This window comes from Triticum aestivum, chromosome 2D (assembly GCF_018294505.1).
Source record: "Triticum aestivum cultivar Chinese Spring chromosome 2D, IWGSC CS RefSeq v2.1, whole genome shotgun sequence".
Classification (NCBI taxonomy): Eukaryota; Viridiplantae; Streptophyta; class Magnoliopsida; order Poales; family Poaceae; genus Triticum; species Triticum aestivum.
The window spans coordinates 604,634,401-604,647,296 of NC_057799.1; the positions used below are offsets into that span (position 1 = coordinate 604,634,401).

Genomic DNA, 12,896 nt, shown 5'->3' on the forward strand with positions numbered 1-12,896 from the left:
TGTCTAGAAAACCTTTCATCTTTCTAAGTTGACTTCAAGTCTCCAGTGCCGATAGGTTTTATTGGTCCGGCACCAAAAACAGTATTTCGTTATTCAACTTCATCTCAAATATGTCTATTTAGTACTATAAAGAAAACTCTCCGTGGCATAATCAGTGATGTGACAATTTTTGGGTTTACATGGAAGCTCGTGTCCAACTTGTCTGTGCCGATAGTGATGCTCATGGACTATGGGGGCATCGATCGCTATGCTGGTCACTTGGTCGTCGCACCGTGCCATCCAGGGCATGGAGATAGATACCCCATGTCCTATGCTGATCCTATGCACTATGCCTATAGTGATCTCGGTGGACTAAGCTGGTCACATAGTCGCCATCTCGCACCGTGCCATCCAGGGCAACAAGGAGATGCCCAGTTGACCACGCTCGCCGCAGGTCTCCAGGCAACCAGGCAGTGGCAATTCGAAAACCTCAAGAAAAGGAAATTACCTCAATGCTGCTCAGCCCCCGCCTAGACGCCCTCGAATCGAACTCCTCTCTGAAGTACCGGAGCTCACTTGAGCATTTCATCAAACAGCTCGCCTGCCCAGCCAAGATCCTCCACCTGAACTCTAATGGACTCACGAAAGGGATCGATGCGCTGCTGCGCCACCGGATGCGTGCGTAACCGCAACGCCCGCCGCGCTGGCCTGCCGCCGGCAGCCAGGCGCTATGCCGCCGACCAGGCCCCAATCCGACGACCGGCGCTGCATTTTCTTTCTCCCTCAGTCTACGGTGCTCTCCAGCGACTGACTAGGCGCTGTATGGACTGACCCACCTACTTAAAAGCCCACGGCCTGCTTAGAGAACTTAAATTTTCCCGCCTGAACCACGTTAGCTATGTCTCGCCAGTACCGATTACCAGCTAGCAGTTCGCTAGCTGCCGCTCGTGTGGCTGTAGGTTCGTACGGATTCAATTTTCTTCATTTTTTGTTTTGTTTTTCTTTCTTTCTTCATTGTAATTTGGTTTTATGGGTTTTCTTTGTTTTTCTAATTTCTTTGTTGGTTTTATTAGTTTTTTTAATACATGTCTATCTTTTTACAGTACATAATTTACATTCTTAGCGCACATGTGAAACATTTTTTTGATACAAGTTGGATATTTTTAAAATAAATGATGTATATTTTTCTTAAATACATGAACAAATTTTCAAATACACGTTGTGCAGTTTTTAATAGCAATAAACATCCTTTTTAAACTACACAAACATTTTTAAAATTTTATAAATATTTTTAAACACATGAATATTTCTTAAAATATCACATACATTTTCAATGGAAATAAACCTTCTTTAACCTACGTGAATACTTGTTTCCATTGTACAAACATCTTTTTAAATGTCACTGACATTTTTCTAAATGCAGGAGTATATTTTTAAAATATCATCTACAATTTTGTATTGATACGAAATAATTTTTTACATTGTGTAGACATTTTTTCAAAACTTTCACATACATTGTTTTTGAAACAAAGGAACATTTTTTCATTGTCACGAACAGTTTTCTTGAAAGTTATCAACATTTTTTAAACTCTGAAACTTTTTTATACTATCTTAACATATTTTAAATTCATGGTTTTTTTAATATCTAAGTAAATTTAATCTTTTGAAATATATGCATTTAAAATATAAGTAAAAGTAAAAAGAGAAAAAGAATGTAAAACATAGTTTTTTTTTTAGAAGAAGGTAAAACATAGTTAAGTGATGTTAGTGTGGCGACCCACGTCCTTACTGGGCCAACCCACCAGTGGCCTGTAGCATGCTCGTGGGTGAGGGAACCGTTTGTCGCTATAAGCGAGACATAAACACGCTTCGGCTGAACTGCTGAAACTGCAATTCTTGTGTTCATATTCATGTTAAAGATTATTATTCTACGAGCTTGTAAGATCTGGTCATCTTAACTTTCCAGAACTTCCCGTAAATCTCAACCAAAAATGCTAGACTTACGGAATTAGCCTACACAAAGATCGCCCCCCTTGATTATGCTTTCTGTAAACCTGCTCCCTAATTTCAACCCGGCCCCTGCCGATTTCAACCACCCATATGCTTTCTTCCACATCAGGTCATGAGTGAAAGGGTTTTTATAATTTATACCACTAGTTGTGTTCCACTACTCAGTTTGGCCATCAAAAGTCACAGCTACTAAAAATGTCATCGTTCCGTGAGATGCTTACTCAAAAATGCCATTAGAAACCTAAAAACGCCATTGTTCCATTAGATGTTTCCTTGAAAATACCATTAGACACTGTTATTGCCAGGTCAAACATGTTGACCATGTTATATGACCAAAATACCCCTGGACCCACATGTTAGTTTCTCTATCTCATAATGATAAGTGTGAGCCCCACTTGTCAGGAGTAAGCAAGCGGATAATTCTACATGAAAATAAGAACGTTGTTGGGATCAAGTGGGACCCACACATTATCGTAGTGAGATAGAAGGAGTGCTGACATGTTGGTCCATGGGTATTTTGATCATTGTAACATAATAAACAAACTTTGAGCTAACAGTGATGGTGTCTAGTGCCATTTTTGAGCAAACGCCTAACGGCCCGATGGAAGTTTTGAGCAGTTGAAATTTCTAGTGGCAAAACTGAGTAGTGGGAATATAACTAATGGCATAAATGATAAAAAAAAACCTAAATGAAATTTTATAGCCCCTCCTGTAAGTGTACTATTATTATTTGTAAGCTCTTATTTTCTTTGTGAATTGTATGTTTGTAATCTCTTGGATCAATGTCGAACATCATATTCTACAGGTTATGTAACATATGAACCCAAAAACACACTAAAAATTAAAAAATATATGAACATTGCAAAATAAGTGTAATTTAGGAGACTCGAATTTTCAAGCCACTCCGAACTAATGAGGCTTATCTTATATATGCAACACTAAATCCATATTGTTCATATTAAGCTCCACCAAAATAAAGTTTTGAATCCTTTCCTTTTATCCCACCATTATGGAGTTTCCGATTTAATGTTTTTTATGTACGATCAAAACTATTACATATCAAAAGCCAAACATAACTTGTATGGTGATTTCATCAATTTTGATAGTGCACGACTCCAACCTCCTGTGGGCCGATTGACAAAGTCTCATCGTGGCTCCCGGCCCCCTGGCATCATTGTCTCGTGGGCGACTCGAGAGGGCTATAATTAAATTAACACCGTCAGGCTTCCATCCTTGCCCCCCCCCCCCCCACCTGCCCACCTGCTAGCAGTGGCGGCGCAGATCTTCTGTAGCCTACTCTTCCTTCCTGTGTCTCAAGCGTGACTGCTGATTGATGTTCATCGACTTCGACTACGTCCTCGACGTCTTCAACATCATGATGAGTCAAACCACTGAATCCAAGAAGAAGACTGTCGAGGATGCTCCCGTCGCCGCCGCTGCTTTAACCGGCCGACTGGAGGGTATAATCCGTTTATCCCTCTCTTGTTTATTCCTATTTTAGTGGTACGATCTGTTTACATAGATGTTTCTACTCTGTGTGTAGTACAACACATGCTTGCACGGTAAAATATCACAATGAGGTTAACACTGCTAATGTTATCATCATGTTTTGTTCCTGGATTAAATCAATTGAAAAATTGGCAATTTAAACAACATGTTATTCCAATCTTAGGTCCAAAAAATGTGAACGACAGCAAAAAAATCATAGCAGTAGAATAACTTAGGAATCTCCAAATAATTGTAAGGACAGACAAAAATATAGGTAAATAACTGAACAACACACCACCGTGATTCCATACCAGCAGTAGGCGTATATGGACACTTTCTGTATGTGCTTATCCTCCAACTGTACTTTGTGTGCACCATTAGATGTACAGTTCCCTAACACTGATGTATAGGCTGCGCTCTGTGGTGACTACACCGTTTATCGTTTCTTTCTTTAACTCCTCAAGCTTTAAGGCCTTTTTGATTCACAGGATCTAAAAAACACGTGAATAGGAAAACATAGGATTGAAATGTCATGGTCATCTCAGTCCTACAGGATTTTGGGTTGTTTGATTGTATCATAGAAAATACAAAGAATTCTTTCAGAGAGGTTTGGAATGGATGTTAGAAATCCTATGGGAAGTAGTGCAAAGAAATCCTTTGAAAAAATTCCTATAGGATTTAAACCAACATAGAAATAATCCTGAGAATCCTAATCCTCCAAAAAAACATATGAAATCCTTTGAATCAAAGGATCCCTTAATATGCAAGGCAGAGCACATACCACTATGCTAAAAAGGTAGACATTCTTACTGGGTTGTTTATTCATTAGTAGTACGAACATACAAGAGAATTATCGCCGTCATTCCATTGTTAGCATGTGAGCTAAAAAAGTCATTAACATATAACTGACTTGCAAAACATTTAGAGTACAAGTTTAATGTTGGTAGTGTGCAACTTCCGATGATATAATTTTGTGGATTTTCAGGCAACTGAGGATTAGCAAAAGCGCATTCTTGTCATTGTATTGTGCTTAGCCCCACGAAATAAACGTTGTGAATCCTTACATTTTCTCTCAACATATAGTATGCTACGAACTTTCTAGTATATTTTCCTTCCCTAAGACAATTTTTTTCTCAAATACGCACGAGCGTGCGTATCATTCATTAAAGAAGGAGGAGGAAAGAATCCCAAAACTCCACATCTATAATACCTAAATAGTTGATCCCCACTATCTTATTTCTTTTGACATGCAGCCTATCCACCTCATCAACCTATCCACCTCAGCTATCCTGCCATGTCATCGGCTTTCTACAAAGTGGTTATTCGGTTTTTGTCCTGTGGTTTGTTTTTCTGCCCGTTCAGTTTTCTGTTGCTAGCAAACTGGCAGCCCATTAGTCTAGCGTACATGGCAGCCCATTCGTTTCTAGTCGTTTTGTTTTCTGCCACTAGCGAACTGGCAATTAAAGCAGCCCACATCATAGATACTCACGAAATCCATATTGTGCCGTCTTCTCCCCTTCCTTTCATCTTTTTTTGCCCTCCCTATAAATTAGCTTGATCTCCATATGATCGCAATACTGCTTCTCCTTGCGATACATACGAACCATTCTAAAAGACCAGATGCATCATATCCTCCACGGCTCCACCTCCTAGGCTCTCAGTGCATTTTCTCTAATGAACAAAGCAGCGCTTCGTCTGCTCATCTCATCTTCGGCCGCCGCCGCCGGAATCCAGCTCTGCAACGCACTACCATGTCACCACTCAAAGATGTGGCTCGATCTCGGCGGAATCAGGCCTCAACCTATTCAGGTGGGGTATTCCGGCGCGATCTCGACGAGGCATGGAGGGTGTCTCTGTCCGATGCATGTTTATATATCGCCTTCAAGATTCGTCTTCAAGGGCGGACTACAACTGCGGCGCACAGAGCATCGAGCGATGGTGTTTCTCCGTGACCAGGGTTGGCTGCGGGTGTTCTTCTACGTCTGCGGCTTCGTCGTCCTTTGCGTATTATACTGTTGCAGGAGTACTACCTTAATACAAGTCCAGTAATCCTGCGCGGTGTAACTTTCAAAAAAGAGAAGAGAAAGGTGTCGCCGGGGACCTGCAGCGCCTCCCCAGTGCCCCACATCGGCTTCGCCTAGCCGGGCTCCTCTGACCTTCCGCATCCGCTTCACTTGGCTGAGGCCGCCCTCCACACTCCACTCGGCTCCATCGCAAGGCAACATGAACCTTGCTGCTTCTCGTCGTGAAGTCCCTTCAGTCCTCCCTTTGCTCTGGCGTGGAGCTCGGCGAGCCGGTAGGTGTGCCTTGCATTGGGCGAGGAAGAACAGGGCTCTTTGCAGTTGGGATCTGCCTAATTAACTCGATCTTGCATATTGTAGGTACAAAATCAGCTACAAAGTAATTAATCTTATCAGGTACAAAAGCATATTTTAGTCACTGCTCCCAACAGCCAGAAGTCACAGGACCAAGGTTCAGTTAACCTGTTAACAGAGTTAATACATAACCTGTACCTCTTATCCCTTTCCCCTCCTCTGTTTCTAGCTTAACACGGCTTGGTAATGGCCAGCTGTACTTTCTGCACAGCGTTAACATTACCTTCATGTAATTGACCTCGGTCACTCAGGTTTCATACATGTTTTCAAATGCATAAGACAGAAACTGCTCTGCTTTTTCTTTCAAAAAAAAGTTATTAAATAGTATACCTGACTTCATGCCCATATATTTGCAGCCAAGAAATTGTGATTTTGGATCCATCTCCATGGCCCATTCCATGAATCATCACCTTGCCAAGATGAAGTTCATGTGCCTTTACTTTGTTCTTTCCTACTCACCCGATTTTCCTTACTATTCATGCATCTATTATTCTGTTTGTTCCATGCTTAAAGCACTGGAATTCCTGCTATTTATTTCCCATGGTCATTGGCACCTTTAGTCCTAGAACATCTGTAGTTTTCAGATATAGTTTTTCTTCGAGAGATTAATTTTATGTCATTGTTTCTGGAGGAACCCACCTTTTAAGTTAATTCAGTATCTCTGCTCTTTTACTGCTCCTACTGCTTTGTTGGGAGATGCTTACTGAATTGCTTAACACAAGCTTTAACGCGTGAATCAAACTAGCAATTGTGCAATTGTTTTTTATTAAGCATTTGATAGCTCAAGTGGTGCTATTCCAATGCACTTTTTAGTTTTTGATGGTGCTCTTGCTGATTATCTTAATGCCTTTACAACAGGACTCACATATAATACACAATAAGTAATCGGAATTTGTACATAACCTTTCATCGCATCTCCGTTTGAGAATCCGGCTCTTAGAGTGTTTATATACAATATTGTTAATGTAAATGATATGAGATTACCTATGCCATAACACTATATTTGCTATCTTTATAATTATACTGCAAGTATTATGTCCATTCCAAAAAAAATCATCTTAAGATCATATATCCATCTTATTCAGACAAGTTATTCTATTTATGCATTATCACGTGGCGTAGGAGTAGGACTAAGAATTCCCGCAGCAACGCGCGGGGGAATTATCTAGTTGTTGCAGATGCGGGTCTTTTCCTTCTCTAAGACAATTATGTGCATACTTGTATTGAAGTTCAATCTCTGGATATATAGATTTTTTTATCCAGGTAGCCAAGGTAAAATTAGTCATGTTATTGATAATGTTAGAAATGTATTCGAACTATTATTCTAATTCCTTTAAAATTCCAGCTATAGAATGCTAAATTTCTTTTTGCCAAATTTGCTAGACCGTGGTGATGTCTAGTATACAAAATGATACACATGAGGCAATTATCTCTCATATAGAGCCATGAGATTTTCTGAAAACTCTCATGCATATATAGGTTATTCCACTTTTAGGTAAAAAAATGTAAATGACAGAGATAAAGAAATCGTAGCTGTGGAATATTGTAAGAACCCCAAAAATGACTGCAAGGATAGTTTAAAAAAAATGCGTACTCCCTCTGTAAAGAAATATAAGAGCGTTTTGATCACTAATTTTAGTGATCTAAACGCTCTTATGTTTATTTACAGAGGAGTAGTAAGTAACTGAACATTATGTACCCGTGGTTCCATACCAGCAACAGGCATATATGGACACTTTCTGCATGTGCTTATCTTCGTACTGGGCAATGCTGTTTCGCGCTCGTGCGCTGTAACAACAATATTAGATGTGACCTAACGAACGCTCACTTTCTGAATAGTGTGATCAATAATGTGTTTGGTAGGAGTGGTAGATGTGACCTAAAGCAGGAACTATTATTTTATTTTTGGCCCCACGGTTGATCTCGGACCTGCATACCTACCTGTAGGGCATATCCTGTACTGAAACGTCTTTCTGATTAATTGTACAACCTGATTTACCTTTAGACTACAATTAAATACTCCATTTATCCGTGTTTATTAGGCCGGTGGCGTACAACTAAATGAGAAAAGAGAGCATAAATGAGGTCACTATGATACAAAACTATGATACTCCCTCTGTAAACAAATGAGACTGGTACATTGGCACGTGCAAAGCACGTCAAAAATTTATAAAGGCACACCGTGAAACCATAAATTGAGGATAGGTGACAAGTTTTGGCAGACTCAGAATGGGGCCTTGCGCCATTGATGTGTACGCTGTCTCACAGACTAGCTTCCGGTGCATGTGCAGTGAGAGGAGCGGTTGGTCAGAGTATCTTCAGCCGTTGGCCCCTCAGGCGGCGATTTTACGCGCCCCTTGGGGCGAGCCGGCGTTAAAATTGACGCGAGGGCGAGCGGGTGGGTCGCCCATGCATTTTTTATTTGAATTCGGCAAAGTTCGGTTAAAATTCAGCAAACTTGATATTCATATTGAACATGTTCGGCGTTTTACATAAATTATTTAAAAAAAGCAAACTACGGGGCGAAGAAGTCGATCAGCGCGGCGAAGTCGCCGCCGTCCTCGTCGTCGTCGGCGGCCTTTTCCTTCTTGATGGCGCGGCCGCCACTGCTGGACCCCTGCCGCCGTCTCCATGGCGGACAGGCGGTGGCGGCGCGTCGTCGTCGCTGTCGTCGAGGACGATGATGCCTCCCTCGTCCCGGCCACGGCGGCGAGCTTCGAACCGCGCGAAGGCAGCGCGCTGGCGCTCCCTCTCTGTCTGCACCCAGTCGTCACGCGCCGATTTGAGGGCCGCTTCGTCGTCAAGCGCCTCCTCCTTGACGGGCTCCGTCTTCACGACAGGGAGCCCCGGCTCCGGCTTGATGGCGGCGAGGCCCGGCTCCGTCTTGGGCTTGACGAAACGCGGAGGAGCCGAGGAGGCGGCACGCCGGCCGCCCTCGTTGATGACGATGCCGGCGCTGCGGGTGCGCCGGCCGAGCGGCGTCTCCGCGGCGGGCTCTGCCTTGACGCCGAAGAGCGCCGGCGAGCCGGAAGAGTGGGAGGAAGAGCGGGAGGAGGAGGAGGCGGCGAACCTCCTGGGCACCCACGGCCCGGCGCTCCCGCGAGGGGCCGGCACGCCCACCGCGGCTGGGTACGCTGGCGGCAGGTTGTTGCCGCCCTCGAGGTGTGCGATCACCTCGTGCAGGGTGCGGCCGGGGACCCCTCACCAGACGCGGCGGCCGTCATTGTTCTTTGTGTCGCCGACCACCGGCGCCCCGTTCGTGGACGCCCGCCTCTGCGCCTGCCGCCGCTGGAAATATTCCGTCCAAGCCACGTGGTTGTCGGCGGCGTACTGGGGGAGGGCGCGCTGCTCCTCCGATAGGGACGAACGCACATGGTCGACCTTGGCGGCGAAGACACCGGGGCGCACGTCGACGTCGGGAACAGGGGGATGGGGACGCTGCCGTTGCTGAACTTCCACCCCGTCGGCCCGGCGCGCATGTCCGACGGCGCCGGGATGTTCGCCTCGAAGAGAAGCCAGGACTCGCACTCCTGGAGCGTGCGGCGGCCGAAGCCGTTGGCCGCCGTGGCGTCGCCGGGGAAGCGTTCGGCCATGGAGAGAGAAGGGGAAGGAGAGGGGAGGGGAGAGCGGCAGAGCTCGGCGGCGGAAGGGAGGGATGGCGACTGGTTTGGGCTCGGCGGACTCGGGCTGGTGTGGCCAGCGGCGAGGGAGGCCTCTGTTTTATATAGCCCCAGGCCGTGTAAACGTGTGGCAGAAGGGAAGGCGTCGCCGCGCCTGCCCGCCCGTGACGCGCCGCCCATGAGGAATCAATGGCAAGGCTGACCGGCGGCAGCCTTGCCATTGATTCCCCGTGGGGAACCGAGGCGTTCTGGGGAAGACGAGGCGCGTGCCGCTGACTCGGCGGGCCCGCCGAGCTTTCGCACCAAAACCCCTCGCTCCGGCGCCCCCGAGCGCCCCCCGGGTTCGGCCTGGGGCTACCGGCGCCGATTTCGTCCCAAGCCGGCGAAAAAGGGGTTCCTGGGACGCGAATGGGCCGAATTTTAGGCGTCGGCGCGGCAAAAACGCCTGTGGAGGGCCTGTTGGGGCAGCGGCTGGAGATGCTCTCAGAATAGCTACCCGCACAAATAGCCGGTAGCAGCGAAGCAGCTGAACTTTTGTTTCAAAACCAAGTATATGTGATCTTTCTAGAAAACCACAATAACTTCATTGCACTGTAGCAGGTACTGTAGCATCGAATCCCACCGATTTTGACCATTGGATAACTTCTATCAATGGTTCAGATTGCTTCTCAGTTTTGTGATTCAAAAGTTCAAAACTGATACACTATATAATACTCTAGTATAGAAAAGAGAGGATAAATGAGGTCATTATGATGCCAAACAATGATACTCTTATATTTTTTTACGGAGGGAGTACTAGCAAACTCTCATTTCGGTTTATAGGGCTTATCTACAAAAATCCGTTTGTTAAAACTCCGACCATTGTCCAACATGAAGACAGCGATGCCAAGTTCAGTTAGGATAGGACACGAAGACAGTGACTCAAAGAAAGCAAAGGAATGATTGAGTTCAACACAGTGAAGTCAAGTACAGTAGGACACAAACTCCACACATGCCGATGGCAACGAGCATGTTATTCCCAACAAACAGAAAACCCCTGCAAACCATGTGTTCTTCATGCACCGGCGGCCGCCGGACTGACATAGACGAAGGCATCCAGCTCAAGGACGGCGTTCCTCCCGGTCCAGCTCGCAGTTTTCCAGAGCACGTACCCGGTGGCCATCCTGAAAACCCCGGTCCCGCCAACCACCGCCAGCTCCCGCTCCGGCATCGCGATGTTGTTGCAGCCCATCACGGTCAGCGAGCTCCCGTTATAAGGCCCGTCCTCGAGCAGCACGTTCATGGCGAGGAGCATCGCGGGGTCGCCCTGGGACGCTGTTACGTAGAATCCCTGGGCACGCCCGACGACTCTCGAGGCCAGAGTAGGGCCCTCGGTGAGGCGGTCGTCCATGACCACCGTGTCACCGAACCGGGCGCCGCCGCCGGAGCCCTTCAGCGGCTGGCCGGTCCCGTTGACGATTAGAACGGTGGTGGGCTTGGGACCAGTGTAGGCGTCGTGCATGTAGAAATGGAGATGTTTGGGGGCGTCCTGCTTGCCCACGCCGTCGACGGCCGAGGCAAAAAGGACGGTGGCTATGCCCCGCGAGTAGCGTAGCTAGAGATGCGGATGTGAGGTGGGAAGCCATGTTGAGTGTGAGAAAGGCCGGTGTGTCGATGTCCTTAAATAGCCATGCAAGGCACTAAGGATCAATCATTAGCACGGGGGAAACAAATAAGTTCGTTTGTTAATCCATAGCTGGACACCAGCTGAGATGATCCTGGGTGAACAAAATTCAAAAAAAGTCTGAATTTTTTTGTACTTCAAAGATGAACAAGTTTTCTATGTGCGTGCAAATTTTAATGACCATGTGACATAAAGGAGCTCAGGGCAGAAATTACAAAATCAGTGCTCCGAAATTAAAATTTGAACCTTTCTTAAAACTCTGGGTTTTCTTTTCTGACCAGAGCTCCTCTGATATCATATCACCACGAAAATTTGCAAGCTCATAGGGAATTTGTTAAAATTGAGTGTAAAAAAATCATATTTTTTTTAGAATTTTTTTTCTATTTTTTTGTGTTCATGTGCAGGAGCATCTGAGCTCTTTTTTCGGAAAATGCAACAAATTTAAATAGAATAAAAATTGCAAAAAACGGCATCACAATATTGGCCTTGTTATTTTTTTTATAATGACAACATGGACACAGAAACTCACGTACACTCATCCTAAACGCACGTCATCACGTCTTGCTGAGAAAATATTCCGGCTTTATGAGACACACAAGTGTCAAAGATATGATTTGATCTCTGATGGGCTGGGTACTACCATCCTCCTAACCATCCAACCAAAGATTGATTCTCGTCCTTGTTATTTACGCACATGAGATAATTTAGAGCAATGGCAGGTACATCCTGAGTTTCTAAGCACAAGCAATTATCTTATGTTCAAACCCTTTCTACAATTTTTTCACCAAGAAAAAGATATGAAAATCTGTGTTTGGAGGGTTTGTACGCATAATCTAGCCCCTTGTCCTTTGTGTCTGCTATCTGCTTAGAGCATCTCCCACTGTCTCAAGCTTTCTTCCTCATTCTCTATAACACTAAGCTCCCTAGTTTTAAAGAGCCCATATTCAATTAAGGTCTCCAATTAGAATTGGGTCACCCGATTTTGATCAGGTCAACGATTTCCTAAAGCTCTCTCATTCAATTATTTTATACTATGCATTATACCTCCTAATTTTTAAGGCCTCACAATTAGTTGAGGTATTCAGTTTAGAATTGGGTCAATCAATTTTTACCGGGTCAACACTTTCTCAAGCTCTCTCATTCAATTCTTTTAATTCACTATGTTCCCTAATTTTGAAACTCTTTCATTCAATTGAGGTATTCAATTTTGGATTTGGTTAATGATTTTGATCGGGCCAACGATTTTTCAAATCAATAAGCGGCAACTGGCCTATAAAAACATATCAATACCGCGAAACCTCCCACCACGTGAAAAAAAAGAATGCACCGCCATGTGATATTGTAGCATCAATATAGTAGTACATGAGACCACTGTCACAAAAATTCCCCACATAGGATAGGTTGATTAGCGGATAACACATAATCACACCATGAAAGGCCCATCAAATACTGCATTATAAACAAAAATGAAACAATTTTCTTTAACTTTGACCAAGTTTAGAGCAAAAATATGTACATCTACAATATTAAACTAAAAAGTATGGAAATTCATTTCATGATGAATTTAAAAAATATTATGGATTTTGATATACTTCTCTACAGATTTGATCAAACTTACAAGGTTTGAACTTAAAAAAATTAATCTTATATTTTGAAACAGAGTAATTATTTTTTGAAGAAACCCAACAACACCAACGCCGCAGTAAAGCGCGCCCAACCCTTCTAGTAAAAGCTATTTCAGGGGGACCTTTTCTATTTTAA

General features: G+C 44.4%; 1 protein-coding gene across 1 annotated transcript; it reads right to left on the reverse strand.

The window, feature by feature from the left end:
- Window positions 1–10,302: 10,302 nt before the first annotated feature.
- On the reverse strand, window positions 10,303–11,080 carry LOC123050339 (pterocarpan synthase 1-like). Its single transcript, XM_044473151.1, has one exon. The coding sequence runs from the start codon at window positions 10,971–10,973 to the stop codon at window positions 10,527–10,529; it is 447 nt and encodes a 148-aa protein (XP_044329086.1). The 5' UTR covers window positions 10,974–11,080; the 3' UTR covers window positions 10,303–10,526.
- Window positions 11,081–12,896: the final 1,816 nt, after the last annotated feature.

What these genes read in the sequence shown, in the direction of transcription:
- LOC123050339 (XM_044473151.1), bottom strand. Translation starts at nt 10,973, where the DNA reads ATGCACGACGCCTACACTGGTCCCAAGCCCACCACCGTTCTAATCGTC.